The 18,891-nt window shown below is 35.4% G+C and overlaps 4 protein-coding genes across 5 annotated transcripts; 1 reads left to right on the top strand and 3 right to left on the bottom strand.

Moving 5' to 3' along the window:
• Positions 1–340: 340 nt before the first annotated feature.
• LOC135146589 (THO complex subunit 7 homolog) lies at positions 341–1,232 on the bottom strand. Its single transcript, XM_064078709.1, has 5 exons — positions 1,193–1,232; positions 1,037–1,133; positions 847–974; positions 643–787; positions 341–578 (listed from the first exon to the last, which is right to left on the bottom strand). Exons 1-5 carry the CDS (start codon positions 1,209–1,211, stop codon positions 341–343), a joined length of 627 nt encoding a protein of 208 aa, XP_063934779.1. The 5' UTR covers positions 1,212–1,232.
• A 3,326-nt stretch (positions 1,233–4,558) lies between these two features.
• LOC135146600 (nucleolar protein 58-like) lies at positions 4,559–6,745 on the top strand. The gene is made up of 9 exons (XM_064078720.1): positions 4,559–4,680; positions 4,737–4,903; positions 4,961–5,071; positions 5,287–5,446; positions 5,505–5,695; positions 5,745–6,067; positions 6,119–6,309; positions 6,369–6,654; positions 6,711–6,745. The coding sequence occupies exons 1-9, from the start codon at positions 4,559–4,561 to the stop codon at positions 6,726–6,728; spliced, it is 1,569 nt and encodes a 522-aa protein (XP_063934790.1). The 3' UTR covers positions 6,729–6,745.
• On the bottom strand, positions 6,743–8,314 carry LOC135146601 (uncharacterized). 2 transcript variants are annotated; one of them, XM_064078722.1, is made up of 9 exons: positions 8,273–8,314; positions 8,113–8,209; positions 8,001–8,041; positions 7,889–7,947; positions 7,765–7,833; positions 7,462–7,712; positions 7,323–7,406; positions 6,918–7,159; positions 6,743–6,843 (listed from the first exon to the last, which is right to left on the bottom strand). In XM_064078722.1, the coding sequence occupies exons 1-5, from the start codon at positions 8,289–8,291 to the stop codon at positions 7,774–7,776; spliced, it is 276 nt and encodes a 91-aa protein (XP_063934792.1). In that variant the 5' UTR covers positions 8,292–8,314; the 3' UTR covers positions 6,743–6,843; positions 6,918–7,159; positions 7,323–7,406; positions 7,462–7,712; positions 7,765–7,773. The 2 variants fall into 2 exon arrangements, with proteins under 2 accessions (XP_063934792.1, XP_063934791.1); XM_064078721.1 differs by lacking the exon at positions 7,765–7,833 and having other exon boundaries at positions 7,462–7,533; positions 7,594–7,712.
• A 4,253-nt stretch (positions 8,315–12,567) lies between these two features.
• LOC135146607 (uncharacterized) lies at positions 12,568–17,293 on the bottom strand. Its single transcript, XM_064078727.1, has 29 exons — positions 17,223–17,293; positions 16,917–17,166; positions 16,739–16,867; positions 16,563–16,622; positions 16,415–16,510; positions 16,321–16,363; positions 16,146–16,261; positions 15,980–16,086; positions 15,826–15,922; positions 15,706–15,769; positions 15,524–15,645; positions 15,402–15,467; positions 15,220–15,335; positions 15,055–15,160; positions 14,906–14,992; positions 14,726–14,853; positions 14,595–14,675; positions 14,466–14,537; positions 14,298–14,406; positions 14,093–14,238; positions 13,971–14,031; positions 13,869–13,918; positions 13,730–13,806; positions 13,627–13,670; positions 13,431–13,562; positions 13,242–13,375; positions 13,010–13,189; positions 12,792–12,928; positions 12,568–12,642 (listed from the first exon to the last, which is right to left on the bottom strand). Exons 5-29 carry the CDS (start codon positions 16,500–16,502, stop codon positions 12,576–12,578), a joined length of 2,430 nt encoding a protein of 809 aa, XP_063934797.1. The 5' UTR covers positions 16,503–16,510; positions 16,563–16,622; positions 16,739–16,867; positions 16,917–17,166; positions 17,223–17,293; the 3' UTR covers positions 12,568–12,575.
• Between the last annotated feature and the right edge of the window lie 1,598 nt (positions 17,294–18,891).

Here is an 18,891-nt window from a genome sequence, read left to right as displayed (position 1 = left end):
TTTTCATAAATATCGAGTGCAAAAGATTCTGGAGGTAGAAATTTTGATGGGGCGTAAAATTTGTAAGTAAAAATATAGCACTTCCACGTGCTAATATAGTGAAAACGGTCCCACAAGGACAAAAATCTCATTTAAACTTTCAAAATTTCTTTATACATTAAAACTGGACAACAGTATAAGCTAATGAGTTTACTTACCAGCAAAGAGTGTCATAGTAACAATAAATTAACTTTATTTCTACTAGCAATATAAAAAAAAGGATTGTAGCGACTTCCATGTTCCAAAAAATAAGAGCGAAGGAGCGGTCGCTGATATTTTTCTGCTACGACCTTACAGGAAACTATAACTCCACATGCATTACATCATGATCCTGGGTTACACATTGTTCTTGACCTTCCCTAATTTCGGCAGACACCTCCAGTTCTTCCTCAGCTTGATTCGAAAGTAGATTTTTCTCCAAATCGGTAGAGGAAGCTAAAATAGTGTGAAATTGCTTTCTTCTTTCACTAAACTTTTTATCAATATCCTTTTTTTGATGCTTCAAGGAAGTAAGCTTTTCTTGAATTTGACTTATCTTCCTTGTAGAATATAAATAAAACTTTAAAGCCGATAGCAAAAGAAAAGAATAATGCAAGCTTCTACTGTGTGGTTTCTTCACGGGATGGATACTCGTTAACAGCACTAAGCATCATGTCGTACTGAACACGGTTGGCTCTTTTTTGTCTGGCCTTCTTCAAATCATCAGATAAAACGTAAATTTCTTTTTTGACCGCAGAAATTTCATCAACTTAACGTAATAGTGCAGTAAAATATTTTTAAAAATAAACTATTAAACTGAATATAAACCTAAAAGAGCATCATAAGATTCTAAGTCTTGGAGTTCCCTAATGTGCATCTTGCGCATTAAATCTTGTTTTCTAACAGAGAAGACCAGCTCCGGTATAGAACTTAGTAATTTCACGTAAATTTCATCCCTCACAAAAAGTAAATAATAAAGGTATTTAAAATTTATTGTGGAAAGTAGGCAAAAGAGCACCTTTCTTCGGAATTACTAGCAATAAACTCTTGAAAAAGACGAACTATAATATGAAAACGCCTGTCTTCCTCAAAAAATCTTTCCTTCAAAATATTTACTAAAAAATGTTGTAAACAAAAAAATGTGGTTTCAATAAAGAGAAAGAATAACTAAAACCTTCGCTACTTAAAGACATTTGTTTCTGCTAACACTTTACTAAAAAACCTTTCAGCAACCTTTCAAGCTCAGGCACGAGTTAAACATACCCTAATACGCTCAAGACAAACATGGGCACGTAGTTATCAATTGTGGTGACCTCTGGAAAAATAGCTAGGAAACTAAGAAAGCTATTTACTCTTATACTACTAAGTAAACCATGATTAAAGGTTATAAAAAACTGCTTTATTTAAATAATTTGGATTTTTTAACTCTAAACGTTTTTTGCTTTTTCAGAACTTACTATTTTATGTTACGCTTGGTGTAGACATTTTTTTAAGTGATTTATATCTAAGCGATTACAACAAACTTAAATTCGCCCAGAGGGTTTTTTTTTCTTAACCGGTTTGATACCTGTTTTATGCATATACTCTTCCACGTTCTTGTTGTAAGTGGGCACTTGCTAATTGTGTTTAAAACTTGCGGGAAGAAACTACGCAAGGTTGCTTGCTTTATTATAAATTAGCTCGCTTTCCTAGAATTAAAGATAAGTAGGGGACTGCTACCTCCTAAGTTTAAAGCATTCTACACTAGAATATGCCTTTAATATTAATTTTGAAATATGACTTATAACCTATAATCAAGTAGCCTTCTTTTTGAACAGCTTTATTTTAATTCTGCTCTTGCCAGTAATTTTTACATCTGTTTTAGTATTATTAATTGCTCTCCATATCCCTTTCTCGCCATTTTCTCTTGCGAAAGTTTGTGTATGAGGGTTAAGGTTAGGGTAAGGCCAATGATATTTATATAATTCAGGCAACTAAAAGTTTAATTAGTTTTTCTTACGACTCTTGATTTTTTTTGCTATTCTTCAAAAATAACTTAAAATCTTTCGAGTATCGAATTTTTAAAGTTTTTATAAGGACAGAAAAAGTATATATTAAGTTGTGTAATTTCGTGTATATTAAAACTCGAAAATTAAGTTCAGTAACTTTTTTGGAAATTATTCAAACAAATTCAATAATAAAGTAAAGAACCAATTTAAATTAAAAAAAATTGTTGAAATAAATTTTTAATAGTTAATAATTATTAAAATAACTATATGCGCAAAAAATTATATAAAAAGAAGTCAACTCGCTATGTTTGGGTACAGTTTTCTTGTGGATGTGCAGGTCACTGTCGTCTTATAGGATATTTACCTTTCTATGACAAGCAAGAAGCTTAATAAAGTGTCGAGTTTAAACACCTCTGCACGCCGGGCAATGAAATGGAGGTACCAAAAACATTTTTTCTGTTCTTTACGACCTGGAACAAGTTTTACGTGCAGCGTTAAAGCTGACGTCCACTTTACTAAGATTGCCTTTGCCAACTTCAAGGGCTCCAACACAACTGCCTGCCTGGTAAGCTATCGGTCCCTCACCCAAGTGGTCATGGCGATCGCAATGCACAAAAGACAAACTGAAAATTAAATCTAGTACGACTTCATAGCACTGCATAATAAGTGACTTATGAAAGTATAATAAATATTATTAAACCCTAAGAAATTATATATCGTATATTAAACTATTCCTGTACAATACTACACACAAGAAAGACCCAGTCCGAACGGGTAATCCGGAACCACAGGAGAGAGAAAAGAGAAAGGCAAAAGGCTCAGCCTTCATTTAAATTTATTACCTTTAACCCTCACTTTCCTCCCGATGTAATTTATTTTCCCCATTTACTGTTTAATTGCAAATAATAAATTAAATATATCGCTCTTTAAGTCTCTCTCTGAGCGCTACATTAATCTGCGGTACCTTCAAAAGTCGGAACGAAGTAATAATAAGTGAACTTTTCGGGTGCAAAAGTTTACTCTTGCTCTCGTAGTATAGAATTATACTGCTCAACCTCTTCATCAGTAAGAACTTTAAAAGGGTCTAAACTCTTTCCTCATAAAATCCATCCGCCCAGCCATGATAGAAGCTGCTTGACCAAGTCATGTGCCTTTCCTTCCGTTTTAATAACAGGGACAGAAACTTCTCTTTTTCCTCAACAGGTAAACTGGGACAATTAAAAAACTGAGCCGCATAAATATTGTTTCCTAAGCGTCCCCTCCTAATATCCTGTAATTACAATTGCTGGGATCCCCTTCACTAACTTAAGCGGATTACGATGACAAGTTTTATCTCCTCCATCCCGCCGAATCCTAAATTTGCTTTGTCCAAGAACAAGAACGTCTGGTGTGGTAGCAGGGCCGTCCCAATGCTCTTAATGTAATCTATTAACTTCCTTTTAAAAAAGGTTCACTGTTTCACCTACTTTAAGATCTTCAGTTTAACCGATCGAAACCTTTCATTTTTTTGTCCATCTTTTGCTGCTTTTCCGCCAATAGCTTTTTCATATCATACACCTCCTCCCAATTTAGCCAGCCTTTGAAAATGCACAATTTTAAGCATCAACCAGCTCCATCCCTTTCCAAGTTTTCACTGTAAACTAGCCGTGTGTAGCATTTTCTTTAAACAGCATACAATAGGGGTTAACCCCTAAAGCATTCCGAATCCTGGTTTAACAGTAAATATAATTCGTCTAACAATTCTTTTCAATCTTTTTTACTCTCATACCAGTTTTTCATTAAGCCCCTTTTTAATTTTTATATGATCCTTTCACCATGCCATTAGCTTGAATAGTTGACGGTGCCAAATACTATACTTTCGTCTCAAAAACTACTTCCCCTCTCTGCGATGAAAGATTGCCTCCTTATCCATAATATTATTAGAAGGTCGTCTTAATTTAAATACTTCTCTTAGCTCTCTAACTATCAGCTCCGCATTTAACTTTTATAAGCCCGAGTCCATGCAAATCCAGAATACCTATCAAGTATAATACTCTCTTCCTACTTTTAGGCATTAAAAAACTTCCGCAGCCATAAGTGCTACGGACTCTTTAGATATTTCCCTGAACCCTTAGCCCTCACTTCTCTGTGGTAAACATCCAGAAAAAGTCTAAAGTGGGCAGCCAAGCCGAACGGTAACTCGGAAGTATGGGGTAAAATTTTGTTCCACCTTTTGGTTCTATTCGAGAATCGCCAGCATGGGCCATGACGCGCCATGGCCCCTCCGGTATACCACGGCGATATGGCATCCGATAACGACCAAGATTAAAGTCATTCTTCGCCGATTATCTCGCTGCCAAGTGCACCTAGAGGAATTAATTAATAGTCCAAAGGAGCTTACTAATAACAATATCAGGAAGGGCAGATAATACATAAAACAAACACAAATGCTCTACTTCTCTAGCACTCAGACAAACTCGACCAGAAACAAAATGGCTTGCTACCACGTGAATGGAGCCATAACTTAATTTTTTGGGCTTGTTGAGAATATCGTTTTAGCAACGTACACTGATATGCTCATTCTCCTGGAAACTCCAGCTGGTTTCGCCCTTTTTAAAGTTTTAAAGGAAGGAAAGCTAAGCAAACCTAAAGATTTATGGAAATCTTTTACTACAGTGGAGAAAGCCAATGAATTGTCCTTCTCCTTTTTCTGTTATTTTATCGAGTTTTACTTATCTTTATACAAACCAGCGTTAAACTTCTTGACTTTCATAAATTTCGAGATACAGTTGAGGCGCTTGCTAATTCTACTGCTATTGTTGAGGGAAAGGTTAGTAGTGATTTAGATACTTTTTTAAGAAAATGGGTTAAAAAAGGCAAAGTTGATGTTCTTGGAGTTGCTGATGCCAAGTTTGCTGGTGGGCCAATTACTTGTTAGTTAGGGAGTACTTTTATTTTCTTTTTTTTCTAAATAGGATCTCTTAAAGAAAAGTTGGGTATCTCTTGTTCCACCGAAGAATCCGTTAAAGAAGTTTTACGTGGAATAAGAGGTCAAGTAACTTCGTTAATTTCTGGAATGCCTGATGGTAATAAGACGACTTTTTGTTACGAAAATGGTTTACATTATAATAAGTTAAGTAAATTTTATGGTATTAGCCTTTATTTTTAGCTCTTACTAAGCAACATTATGAGTCGTATACTCTTTATTAGCAAACCTTTTTTCATTTTAATGCCCCACTTTCTACTCTCTTGTTTCTACATTATTAATTGTTTTCTACGTTTTGTCCATCGCGATTGTTAGCTGATTTTCGCGCAATGAATCTTGGTCTAGCCCACTCGCTTTCTCGTTATAAATTGAAGTTTTCACCGGAGAAAGTGGACACCATGATAATCCAGTCTATCAATCTTTTAGATGATCTCGACAAAGAGCTCAATACTTGTTCAATGCGGGCTAGAGAATGGTGACTTTTAATTATATCTTGCTAGTTTTCTCCGTGACTCATACGGATTGTTTTTCAGGTACGGGCTGCACTTCCCAGAGTGTTCTAAGCTTATACCCGACAACGTTGCTTTTGCACGGAGCGTTCTTACAATGAGAACTCGTTGTAACGCTTCTTCGGTGGACCTCTCCGACATTCTACCCGAAGAGGTTGAAGAAGAAGTAAAGCGGGCGGCAGAAATTTCAATGGGCTCCGACATAAGCGGAGAAGGTACCTTAAGATTTGTCTCAGTCGAGTATGGATTTACTTTTTTTAATAGATATTAACAACATTTGTGCACTTTGCGAGCAAGTTGTGAATCTAAGCGAGTACAGGGCGCAGCTCTTTGACTACCTCCGGAACAGAATGAATGCCGTAGCACCAAATCTTACCGTGATGGTGGGGGAACTAGTAGGCGCTCGGTTAATTGCCCACGCTGGCTCCTTGCTTAATCTGGCGAAGTGCCCGGCATCCACCGTTCAGATTCTGGGCGCTGAAAAGGCTTTGTTCCGTGCTCTGAAAAATAAGTCTAATACTCCCAAGTATGGGCTTATCTATCACGCTTCGTTAGTGGGCCAGTCCGCCCCAAAGCATAAAGGAAAAGTATTTTTTTTTGATTTCAGTTATAATTATTTACTGATTTTCATTCTTGAGATATCGCGAGTGCTTGCAGCGAAGACTGCTCTATCTATTCGCTGTGACGCCCTTGGAGAGGTGGAGGATAATTCAGTTGGTATTGCAAATAGACTGAAAGTGGAGTCGCGGCTCTCACAGCTGGAAGGAAGGCCGGTTAAGTTATCTGGGCTTGGAAAGTCCCTTGCTCAAGCTGAAAAGTATGAACCAAAGTAAGCGCGGCGGGATCGCATTATAATTTCATCGTAGTTACGTTGTGTTGTTCTTTCAGGCCTGTTTCTTTATACAATCCAGCCACTGACTCCACGGTGGGGATCTTAAAAAAAAGGAAAAAAACTGCGAAAGGTCAATCAAAAAAAATAAAGCACACTGAAGTTGCCGAGCTTGAGAGCGTAACAGAGACCATTCGCAAAGACGAATCTATAGAGCTCGGAAGGAAGCATAAGAAGTCTAAGAAGGAAAAGAAGGAAAAGAAAAGTAAAATTACTAAAGTTAATATTCAGGAAATTAGCACTGATATTCCCACATCCTCAAAGAAGTCAAAAAAATCTAAAAAGGTAATTTTACTAATTATTTGTTTTTCCCCTGCCTCCTCTACTTTTTTGTAACACAGAAGCAGAAAGAATATTAAGATTGGCAAATATTTTTGCAAGTAATTGGAAAATCTTGTAATTTTTTGTTTGTATATGAAGTTATTATAAATGCGGAGGAATTGTTTTTAGAGAGATTTGACGTCCAGGCAAGTCCTAAAAACGTATTGGGTTTTATAAAAGATTTATTATAATAAAGACAGCATAAAAGTTTTAATGGTGCAAATAACTGCAGAGAATTAGCGTCAGCTTAATGCTTTATTCTTTTTGTAGTAATAGTTTTCTCGTAATTCCGTCCCAAAATTCGAGGAACAAAAGAAAACAAGTTATTAAGTTCTTCTTCTGTGGCCTTTCCGCTTGCTTTCCATCTTATCCTACCTTTCTTATCCGTTAAAAATATATAGTTAAAGCAGGGATTTCTGATAAAAAGTGCTTCCAACAAAGTTCCTGGAGATTCTACTATAAAATTTTTCTAATTTAAAGAATTAAATTTAGAATAAAAAGAATTTTGGTGATTTAAAATGTTTTGGCTAATTTTTATTAAAAAAAACATACAACTACGCCGAGCAAATTTAAGTTTGGTGGCTCGCAAACGAAACAAATAATATTTAGATAGTCAAAAGCAGTAGGGAAACCTTTCTATTAATAGGCATTTCAACCTTGAAAAAGTGCTTAAAAAGGGGTAAAAATACACGCCAGTAGCCTTGAACCAAAGAAAGCTTTATAAAAAAGTAAGGGTTTCAAGTTTTTTTAAAAAAAAAAGGTAAACTTTGCCTCATAAAGGGTTACTTCCTCATCTTCGCCAAATTCTTCCCAAAAGGGTCACAAAAAGACTTGGAAAGTGGCTGTAATACAAAGAAGTACATATACAAACTATATTACAACTTTAATAAAGAAAAACTTTCCATGGATATATCCCTGCTGACAATAGATAATAAGCTACACTTTCCTTTTAAAAGATCGGGAAAAACAATTTTTTTTCCTGTAATCGACTTAGCTTCAAACTTTGGAAAGAGAGGAGCTTCCTATTATTACAAACGTTACGGGTTACTCGTGCCCATCTTAAGTTAATGTTACCACAAATATTTATAAAAGAAGTCCGCTTTGACAGTTCGATACAAAAGGACTACTTTTATAATAAGGCAACTTTCATAACTAAATTTTAAATTTTATACAGAGTTATTAAACACTTAAACCATACCACGGAGTTAATAAGGTCCTTTTCGGCGCTAAATAGCTTTCCTTTAGTTTTCTGATATTCTAAAGAATTCTATGAACTACTGAAAAGTTGAGAAGTGAATAAAAAAAATTACCTTTTACATCGCCAAAAAAACCCCACTTAATTTCTTCTCTTCTAGATTAAAAATTTTTTTTAGAAATACTTAACAAGTATAATATAATATGTAAGGTAGTAAAATAATTCACAGTTTTCGTCTTTTAGCTTCCTGTTGTTTCATGTTAAAATAATATAACTGTTTAGAAGTAGCAAACTTTCGAAAGAAAGTTTTGAATTGCAAACGCACTAAAAACATTAAAATAAATAAACAGAGAAAGGTAAAAACTTCAAATTAAAAAAATATACAACCCACTAAAGTTATGCTCATTACTAACAAAGGTCACTTAAAATTCTTTTCCTTAATTATAATTAGGGATTCGTTAAGACCTCTACACAAATTTGTTAATCTTTTTCTACAGGGGTCGCGTAGTGACATTGGTGTTTTTGAGGGGAGTGTGGTTTGAAGTAAAAAGAGGATGTTTATGGGGGAGTATGCTACTAATTGTCTTGTAAAAATGCCCAGAAGAAAAATCTAACTATATCTATATATCTAAGGATTGAGCAATAAAAAGAATATGATAGGAAAAAGAGCATTCAAATAGTAAAAAAAATTATATAACCTATTAAAATTTTTTGGGTGTCCATTTTGCCTTACAATATACTAAACGTATGCCTAGATGACTATGATAGTCCTGATAAACTTTGAAACATAGTTAGTACCACTTACAGATAAAATGTTTTTAATGTCACCTTTAGAGAAATTTGGCACACGAGCTCTACTGTCCCCCTTTTAGGTAACTGGTAAAACTGGCACCTCTATAACACTAAGAATTAAGTAATAATCTGACCTTTCATACGTAGAACTAATGAAAGAAAAAAATTGTAAAAAAAATATATAATTATAATAGTAATAGAAAGATTCATATAAACTTCAAGCTATACAGGTAAACATATGCCACTGAGATTTTAAATAATCCTATTAAGTACAAGAAGACTTAAGGAGACTAGTTTGGCAGTAATAGGCTTCTTCCCGGAAGACCTGGCTATTTAAGCAATTTTTCTCCCTCAGACGGGGTATAAATCGAAAATTTCTTAGTAACACGATATGAAGATAGTCTTATCAAGGTCAAGGAGCTAGTTCATGCGATTACCAAAAAACTAAAATTAGTAGGGTGTTTATTAATTATTTAATAATGGTGTTTCCTCGGTTTTTTGCAAATGTTTTATTTTAGCGTAACTTAAATTAAATTTCTTATTGAACTTTAATATTTATAATTTTAAACTTAATTTCAGTTAGATTTATAAATCTTGAGTACATCAAGAAGACGTCAATAAAGTCCGCTATCTCATGGTGATTGGTTTTAATGAATTTAAATTTTTATAATTTTAGAGTCGCGTCAGTATTCTGAAAACTGTGAAGCAGATATCGATGTTAATAATAGCAGCAATGGGCTCCACTGCCAACAAGCTGTTAGTTGGAGATCTTCACGCAAAGCATAGTTTCGTACAGGCTAAGGCGCACGTTTTATTTCACTTAACGCGAGGAGGGTACTACGCGTCACTTGATGAACGACACCGTTCTAAACTTTTCCACCTTACAGCCCACGTGCCGCTCCTATGACAAATTATTGTTACTGTTGGCCCCTATATATTTCTCTTAAACATGTCAGGAGGGAGGAGAGAGTTACATAACAATTTAAAGCTCAGTGACAGTGGAAAAAAAGGGCATTTTCCGTAAAATAAGGGTATTCTTTTTTTATGCGCTTTAATTAATTTTTCATAGGTGATACGAGTCAATTGCGGGTAGATAGCACGGCAGATACTTAACAGCGGGGGACCGGTGTAAGGTTTGTGCGGTTAAAGCAAGAAGCAAGGGGGACAAAAGAGACCGTAACTGAACCTCCGCCGCTTGTAGTTTAAGGGGCAATTATGCTAAAGAAGCGAACCTTCTATTCGAGGTAACTCTAAAAATTACATTCTTAAAGCACGTCGTACATGCAGCATGAGTCTGTACCACTTGCTTATACCTCACCTCTGTTTTTGTATAACTCCCTTGAAGGTATATATACCCTTCCTCTTCGGGACAAGAAAATGATTGCTCCTCTTCTTTTTCTACGTCACCTTGTAGAGCTTTGAGCAAATCAAAGTTGTCTCAGGAGATCGCACGCTTTCTCTTACTAACGTTCTTAATTTTTTTTTCCGACATTGGGTACCGTTCTTGTGTGACCGCTTCACCACTTCATAGTTATTATGTTCTCTGTCCAGCTTTACGGTATGCATTATGGAGAGGTAATAACTTGGGTGGAAAATGCGATAACATTTCTGCGATTATATTATCCTTTCACGAATATATCTAGGCGCCCATTATACAACTCGTTACATGTTTCTGTTAATCCTTTTTTCTCTGACCGTTATAGCATCAAGTTCATTTTCAAATTTCCCATTAAATTCTTATGATCTGTCTCTATTAGTAAAGTTTTAACACTTAGTTATATATACTTCATTAAAATGTTAGTACATCAGGCTATCGCCAATACTTTCGGTCTGTCTCACTATATTTTTTTGGGATTCCGTAAGTTTAGTACTAAAATATGTAATGTAATGCACCCGCCTGTTATATCTTTGAAATAAAACACCAGAAATACCTATATCACTAGCGTATTTTTTCAAAAGTAATTCGTACTTATTATATATGTATATAACATATGAGCCTTTATCTAATAATTGCATTACCTTATTTCATGCGACCTCTTGCTAGTCACCCCATATAACTTAACTTTCTTCTTCAGCAACCTACCGAGCGACTTAGTTATAATAGCATAGGTTGCACCAATCAAGAAGATAAAAAACAATAAAATCTATGTTTGTTCTCAGGTTTCAATATGTTTTTAAGGCTTAAACGCGCTATTTTAACAATCGCACTCCCGTGGACGCTAATTTAGCTAAGATACATTCTTCTAGGCGAATTTTGACGTAAAATTTTTTTATACCGTTCAATTAAATAACATAATATTCGATAGTGCTTTTCTTCGATTCACTGGCAACTAAACATTAGTTTATACAAGTACAAGAGTCCTCCAACCCAGCGGTAATTATGTCCAATACCCTTTTGATATTCGAAAGGGACATTGATATAACCAAAAGGTATTACCATCCAGTCAGGTGGTTGGGTTGGTATTCAAGTTTATATATCATCGCGGCGTCTGGTAAGCTAAAGTTACAGCTCGTTGAAATTAGGTAACAACAATATTTAGAGGTCAGAATAAAAGTCGTGTATGAAGGTCACCTCTCGAAAAACTCGGCGAATTTGGCCCTGTCCGTAATATATTTAGACTAGTCTCCTTTGCACTCTTTCCTTTGTTCATCCTCAGAAAAAGTAGCAGGTGGCCCACTCCCGCTTTTAGCCCTTCTTATCTTTCTTTTTAGCGTTGTGATAGCCTGCGTACCTCAGTGAAAGTTTTCGTGTGCGATCGTTTGATTTTTGGTAAAGTTGTTGCAAGCGGGGTGCCTGCTAAGTTTTTGCATGGAAAAGCTGAAGGATGTTTATTAGAAGGACAGTTAAGGAATAAGTTCCTTTAACAGTTTGCCAAGGGCCTCATAAGCTGCAGCTACAACCACGAGCTCCTGTCCGATAGTCCTAGAGGAGGGAAACCCTGCTTGGTTTGATGAAACTACTGCGCCTCCACCGAACTCTATGGAGTCGTTTCCGGGTTACCTGTCGAATTGTTGCTAAGATTAAATGGAACACTGGAAAGATAAGATTCTCGTAAATGACCCATAAATCGTTGCGTTAACTAATGCAGTTCATTTTTACTGCGTCTTATAAACAGGATTTAAATACGGTAGCAAGTTTGTCATGGGTATGCCCGAAAGTTTTATTTCCTTTCTCCCTTTCCCTCCTCTCCCTTTCTTCTCCATGTAACTCTTCTTGGCAGTTATGGTATGCGAAATCTTGAAAATATTGCTCAGACGATAAACAAGTTTTTTTTTCATGTTTGTCACGCTACTATGGATCGATAAGTAAATTTTTTTTATAATTGTAACACGGATTTCACAATCGATGGCTTTTTTGGACCAGTGTATTGAACGCGATACTATTCACTAAAAGAGAAATGACTTGATATGTTTGTTTTTAAATGTCTCTATAAAACGATACTTGCAACGCAGTGATATGCTTATATTGCGACTTATAACATCGAAATCTACTTTTCAGTTGAAGTTATAGGACGGATTTGCAGTTCTTACCTAACTTAGTGTCCTGAGAATTATTAAATAAACGAAAACTTGTGAGTAAGAAATGAGAAAGTAATAGAAAGGTTATTAAGAAGTATTTTAAAGTTACAAAATAATACTTCTCAAATTTAGATTAACTTTAAACAGGTAAACTCGACAAATTAAATTGGAATTTTAAGGACCACAAACTTCTGCTGGTACTACTACTAACCTTAAGTTGGCTCAGGCAAGTCCTTAAGCTATAATAAAAACTGAGCTTTAAAAGGCTTAAGTCATTACTGGTAAGAGCTTATAAAGTTAAAGAATCTTTGTTAAAACTTTAATCAATTTAGTAAAGCAGAAAAACTATTAATACTAAATTTTATCAAAATAATATTTTTTAAACAGATGTTTTCCGAAGGCCTTTCCAGTTTTCGTCAACAGGATTATTGATGAAATAACGACAACTGTAAAAACAGTATTTTTAATAAGTAATATTATTTCTATTAAAAATAACTTAAAAGTACATGTGTAAAAATTACTTTTACGTAAATTATGAGTAGCACTGCTCATCTGAAAAAGAATAAAGGATAATAGTCAATAAAAAGTAACTAACCTTTCCAAGTGTAAAAGGGCGGTTTTGTCTACTTCATCAACCGTTTTTAAATATTTTTTAAATAATTCAGCTGCTTTATAAAATTCTTTTTGAGCATAATTTTCAAAAGCCTCCGAAAAGAGTTTTGACGCGTCAATCTACTTAATTGGGCAAACAGCAAAAAGAACGGGTTGACCAGCAGATCAAAAGGTAAATCTTGTGAAAGGCAGAGCGTATACTTGCGCTTGAGAGGCGGTCAATTTGTGGTCTATAAGCTCGTAAACGCGTATGGGATCCTCTCTGCCTTTGACCTCAATAAAATCCAATGGACGAAAGACAAAGTAGTCTCGAACGGCCGAGTAGGTCGTCTCAGAGACCATAATATTAGTTCCGTAGTCTTTATTTAGCCCTTCCAAATCCTTTGCAACGAAGTCAGCATGCTTCTAGTTAGAAGGAAACTACAGTACCCACCGACGCGAGTGTTACAGCATCTCCTATAGCTGTATAATTAAGTCGTGTTTCACTGCCAAAGTTGCCTACGAGGGCATAACCGCTGTGAAGACCTATGCGTGCTCGAACGTCGGGAAACCCCTTCTCGTTCCAAGCTAATAGCAAGTCCCCCCATCGATGTTTTTACTTTCGAAAACTTATTAAATTTACCTTTTCTAAGTACGCTGAGTCTAGCTTGATACAAAAGAGCAGCCTCGCATGCCTTCATTTGATGGTCCACCACAGTATCGGGAGCGTTCCAAAGTCCCATAATAGCATCGCCAATGTATTTGTCTATAACCCCTACGGACAATAGAAATCCGCTTTAAACATCAATAACAACAATACGCAGGTGAAAGTGTTTTACCCTCGTTGTCCTCCATAATACGAGACATTTCTTCCAGATACTCACTCCCACGCGTGAAAAGTGTTTAAATTTTATACGAATTTAAAAGTTAACAAATGCAAACCTCAAAACTAGCATGAGATCATCCAAATCCAGCTTTTCGGAAATCTTGGTAAAATCTGCAATGTCAGAGAAAAAAAACTATTGTATATTTGTTTAAGACCTATGAAAGCCAAAACACGGTTGTTGTTAAAAAAGTATACTGTCATGTATTTAGGTTCACAAAAAAGCTCTGCTTCACTCCCGGAGCTAACTATGATTTCCAGTAGTGTGCAAAACCAAAGATAGCACAGTTAAATTAATACCGAGCATTCTAACTACATTTAGAGGAACAAACTTTGAAAAAGAACTCAACGTACGATGCATCTATAGAAGATATAATTGCCGAAAAATTAACAGACGCTAAAATGTGGCATATAGCGCGGACCAAGCCGAGGCTCTCGTAGATCCTGCTAATCTCTTTAATAGAAGAGTCCTCGAATATTTTTTCCATCTCTACACTAATATTAAATGTCGCGAGAAACTTCAGTTTTTTAGTACAATAGTAGAGGGGAGTGGTGACCCTGGAGCTGGCTGTTTACCAAAAAGCTGCTAAGAAATGCGCAGAAATAATATCTATCAGAATGTAGTACCAAACATGCAGAAGAAAAGGCAAGTGATTATTATATTCAGGCTAGCAAAGAGCGTGTCAAACAAAACAATTTTAAAGTATCTTGAAAAATACGATACAGGGATTACACCCTTTCGGAGGCGTTTATGAAAATACTCCAATAAAAAGGTTTCGGACAAAAAAAAATTACCACAATGCACCAGTTAAAATCTGTGTATCTCGCCGGTTGAACAGCAACGATGCTACCTTCGTACTCAAAAGTCTGCAAGAGTTAACAAGTCTATTACTCGCCTACTGTCGCAGTTGAAATGCGCTAAACCTCTTCTTTAGTAAAATTCGACTGCAGCAAACCCGTTCGGTTAATGAAATGGCCAATCATATTTAAATCTTCTGAAGGGCTCTAAAAAAAATACTAAGGAAAAAATACTCCTTGTGAGTAAAGAAGTTTACGTTGTATATAGTGTAACGCTCTCCGGACGGAGCAAGCAAATCGGAGAAATTCAACGAGGTGGCCACCAAACGTAAGGTGTCCAATTCAAAAACAAAAATATAACCCAGAGGAGAAGAGAAATAGCGCTCTACCAAAGAAAAGAGATAATATTCTGTAGCACAAGCTGCGCTAGTAATTACCTAGAACAGTGCCAATGGAAAAAATCGGTAAATTGAGTGCTAAGTAGTACTTTAAGGGCTCTTTTATATTAAGGGGGATTCGCGTAACTGTAAAAAATAATAATTCTCTAGCAATAGAAAATGGATTAAGGGACACTTAGTAAGCTAACAGGCCGTAATAGTTAGGAGGGAGTCAAAAGTGTTTTTGTATACTGAAGTCCAAGAGTAATCGGTGCCTTGGTTGTAGACACTTACGTTGTTCTTAAAACTATCAGCCTGTTAAAAAAATGCGCTTTAAAAAAAATTCAAAGTAAAAGATGTATGGAGAAGCTAACCGGGATGGTATACCAAGCAACTCTACTGGGAGACGACTGTATCACAGAGCAATCCCAGTTTTGAGTGGGGCAATGGGGATTGAGTTTATAAAACTCCATTTTTTGAGTCGGACTTTCTGTTGAAGCCAAGAGTCAACATAACTGTAACAGCCACAAAGTTTGTGCTCCAGCAAATCACGAACCAGCAAAGCCAAGTAAATAGTTAGAGCCTTTTTCTTCGTTGCCTATATATTCTTCCCTGTAATAGTCTTAATACAGGAATAAAACGTTAGTTAGTAATAATGTTAAGCATATCGGCAATTACAATCCTCCAACTTCTTTTTATTAAAATGGTGGGAATTGCTCATGTTCTGATCCGTCAGCAAAGAGGTTACAAGAATAACTCGGTTGTCAGGGCTCACAGTATATAAGGAAAGGCCGTAGGAACTGGTATGCAGGTACAAAGTAAGAGAGCAAGCCGGCTGAAGACGTTTAAAGTCGGGTTACAAAGTTCTGTTAAACACAGACAAGAGAGTGTGGGCCATAACGTTAACAGAGCGCGCCGGGTCCACTACGGCGGGACAGAAATATTAAGGCTACGCTAAGCAGCGCATCAGAAAAGAGAACTGGAAGAATAAGTGACAAGCGCAGGAACGGTGAGCATCAGTTCTATTTCGATAGTTTTTAAGCTAAGCTGTATAGCCTTCAGCTCTTCATTCACAATCTTATAGAAATATCAGGCTATTGTGTTTAAATAAAACATTTCTGTCATGAAAGAAACCTGCACAGCTATAAGCTCTCCCGAATACTGTAACTGATCTAGCGAGGAGCGATACAACAAAAACGAAATGCACGAGACAACAAAAATTAGCTGAATAGCTGTAATTCCTACGCCAAGAAAGGCACAAGGTAAGTAAAGAAGGCCTACATGTAGGATTAAAAGGGACCTAAAAACAGCTGATTAATAGTAAAAATCTTGCGAGTGACTTTCCCCCCTTCGAAAGACCCGCAACAAACCGGCAGATTGCGCCTCGGTCGTGATTCCGATTCCCTTCCAGTAAAACTAGTAACGATAAATTTTTAACGCGTTGCTTTATGCTGTTATATATTTTTTAAAAAAACCTTTCAGTTGGAAGCGCAAATAAGTACCACTGAGGAGCTGGGCCTGTGGGAAAAAGTTATAGCAGTGACTAGTAAAGTGCAGTCAAGAACCCACCAAAGTGTAATAAAGAGCGGACAGGTATAACTATTTGTCCCAGAGGAAGGGGAACCTCGTCACAATGCAGTAAAAAAAGCAGGCGCATTGAGGAACCTAAAAAAGCAGTCAGTATAATAGAACGCTCTATCGCTACTCATGAAAAAACTCTCATATGGGAGCGCTTTGTCCCTCTTAAAAAATCTTTCCTTTTTTCTTATTGTGGAAACTATAACAATGAAATGTAAATAGTCAACTTCTAAGTGTCAAAGTAGTTAAAAGTATATAATACTCAGTTTGTAAAACTTGAAGAAATAAGTAAAAATATAATAAAACAACAGCTACACTGATTTTTTAAATTGCGAATAGGCGGCAAATCTCCAAGAAACAGAAAATGGTTGTTTTCATAAAATTTAGTAAAGTCGATCAAAAAAGTGTCTTCCCAACTTGCCTTGTAAAGAACTTTCCTACTATCTAATAAAATTGTGTAAGCTTTATCATGTAGAACTCTAACAAAAGAAACCAATGGATGGATCCTTTTTTCCGTAACAACTGCTTACAGTGGAAACAATCGTTCTCTTATTAAAGTCATTGTATATTGATAATTCCAGCCAAAAACTCCGAGTTGCATATAGTTCATCAGACGAGTTAACGCTGTTTTTATCGTTTAAATTTTTTTTTACAGTAAATTCGTCGAAACAAAATTTTAGTTTAAGGGCGCGCACTAGTAGAACTTTTAAATCCACCTCATCCCACTTAAACTCTAAAAGCAACTGAATAAACACCTTTTACATACTTAAGTTGCAAAAAAAAGTTAGAGAGAAATAACCTCGCAATTTTTCGTTTTATTGCTTGCTACTATTGAGTAGTGCTTTTGAGGGAGAACGTCCCGTTGAGAAGAAGGAAGTGATGCCTTTTCCATCCTTCATAAGGCAAGTATATTTAACTTCAATCGATATACTTAAATACATAGTTACTTTTGGTCATAAGTTAATATTGAAAAGTTAAGGTATTGGTATTTGCCATAAAAAATCGCTTCAGATTCTACGAATAGCAATACGTGACGATACCACAGGAAGTTAACCATCCTATATTAGTATATACTCTGGCATTATACTCGAACAACAATGGACAGCCTTTTTGTTATAATTGATGTTTTAATTAAACTGTACTTCAGTTTCCATAGTTGTTTAATTTTTATTACTTAACTGTTATTTTAAAGTACTGACTGTTAACTGCTTGCCAGTCTCATTTAAGCTCTACTACAAAAAAAAGATTAAGATTGATTATTATTACGATAAGGAAGACAAAGCTGCTTTCATATGATCAACTCACACTAGAAGGGAGTAAAGTGAAGCGTCCCAATGGTGAGGCCCTACTTTGGCATACTGCATTCGGTGGTATGTTCTTATAATATTTTTTTTTGTCTTTCATCAGTATAGAATTGTGCTTAACTTTCTTTTTAAACTACTTAATAGTATAATAGTAGTGATCTGGCGGAAGGTAAATTTTTTTTTGAGCTTTTAAGTTGATAAATTGTTTTGAAGGTAAACACCCTTATGATAATAGTGGGACTATATGTTATTAGCAGGAATAATTTTTATTACAATCTATGTACCGTACTGAGTGCTATTTTAATTTTACAATTTTAGTTTATACTTAATATCTCTTAGATTTCGTACTATGCCTAAAAGTGGAACAACCACTTAGGGGTAGAGGAAAGCATTTATTAAGGCAACGGCCTTAACTACTAGGGCAAGTGGGCGGCTGAGACAAACAGTAGGTCTAAAAACTAAAACGCAATATTGTAAGAACTAGTAATGCATAACTGGAACCGCGTAAGAGCAGTACTATTCCAAGGTTTTTTACTGATTTATTCAATATTTTCATTCATATAATTTTTTATAATTGAGTCATAAATTTTGTCGGGAACATATTCCCTAAGGCTACTTAACTATTAAAATTATTGGCAATGCTCGTTATAGGTATGCAGGTTTTTAAAAAAAAATTTTTTAAAGTTTCATGAAAATTGTTTATTGTATTTGTAGGCTACCTATCCATAATTATGGTAATATAGAATAATAGCAATACTTAAGACTTATGCTATAAAAATCGTAAAAAGTTTTGGCTTTATGGAAAGCAAATAAACACAATTTAGTATTCACTTACGCATAAAGTTTTTATAGCACAAGAGATTGTTAACTGGTATGTATTTTAAAATTTTTAACGAATGCGTAATGCGCACATGATTTCCGTAAAACAATAAAGTTTGATAACTTCGAGAATCATATTACTTTTTATTATACTAATGTATAACGTATGCAAGGGACATAAATAGTATAGAAATATCGCTAAATAAGATATAATTTTTCTAAGTATTTACAAACGGTATCTAAACCTTTAGAGGCTGGTATCAATTTTTTTAATTTTTCAAAATTAACCGTAAATCGAGATGTATATATAAAAGCACGGTTACCGTCGTGACCATACAAAAAATA

This window comes from Zophobas morio, unplaced genomic scaffold (genome assembly GCF_036711695.1).
Source record: "Zophobas morio isolate AGI-343-1 ecotype UQ-CSIRO unplaced genomic scaffold, CSIRO_AGI_Zmor_V1 ptg000243l, whole genome shotgun sequence".
NCBI lineage: Eukaryota > Metazoa > Arthropoda > Insecta > Coleoptera > Tenebrionidae > Zophobas > Zophobas morio.
The sequence above is the reverse complement of the archived record's forward strand: the minus strand, read 5'-3'. Positions and strand labels throughout refer to the sequence as shown.

Coding starts and splice junctions, on each gene's coding strand:
- LOC135146589 (XM_064078709.1), bottom strand. Junction 788..846: donor ATCTTATGATGCTCTTTTAG/GTTTATATTCAG, acceptor TATTACGTTAAG/TTGATGAAATTTCTGCGGTC. Junction 579..642: donor TCCCGTGAAGAAACCACACA/GTAGAAGCTTGC, acceptor ATATTCTACAAG/GAAGATAAGTCAAATTCAAG.
- LOC135146600 (XM_064078720.1), top strand. CDS start 4,559: ATGCTCATTCTCCTGGAAACTCCAGCTGGTTTCGCCCTTTTTAAAGTT. Junction 5,072..5,286: donor AATTTCTGGAATGCCTGATG/GTAATAAGACGA, acceptor CGCGATTGTTAG/CTGATTTTCGCGCAATGAAT. Junction 6,068..6,118: donor CCCCAAAGCATAAAGGAAAA/GTATTTTTTTTT, acceptor TTCATTCTTGAG/ATATCGCGAGTGCTTGCAGC.
- LOC135146601 (XM_064078721.1), bottom strand. Junction 7,948..8,000: donor TTTTTTTGGCGATGTAAAAG/GTAATTTTTTTT, acceptor AGAATTCTTTAG/AATATCAGAAAACTAAAGGA. Junction 7,534..7,593: donor GTCAGCAGGGATATATCCAT/GGAAAGTTTTTC, acceptor CTTTGTATTACA/GCCACTTTCCAAGTCTTTTT.
- LOC135146607 (XM_064078727.1), bottom strand. CDS start 16,502: ATGCGCCTGCTTTTTTTACTGCATTGTGACGAGGTTCCCCTTCCTCTG. Junction 13,807..13,868: donor GTGAACCTAAATACATGACA/GTATACTTTTTT, acceptor AATATACAATAG/TTTTTTTTCTCTGACATTGC. Junction 12,929..13,009: donor TGACCGCCTCTCAAGCGCAA/GTATACGCTCTG, acceptor CCAATTAAGTAG/ATTGACGCGTCAAAACTCTT.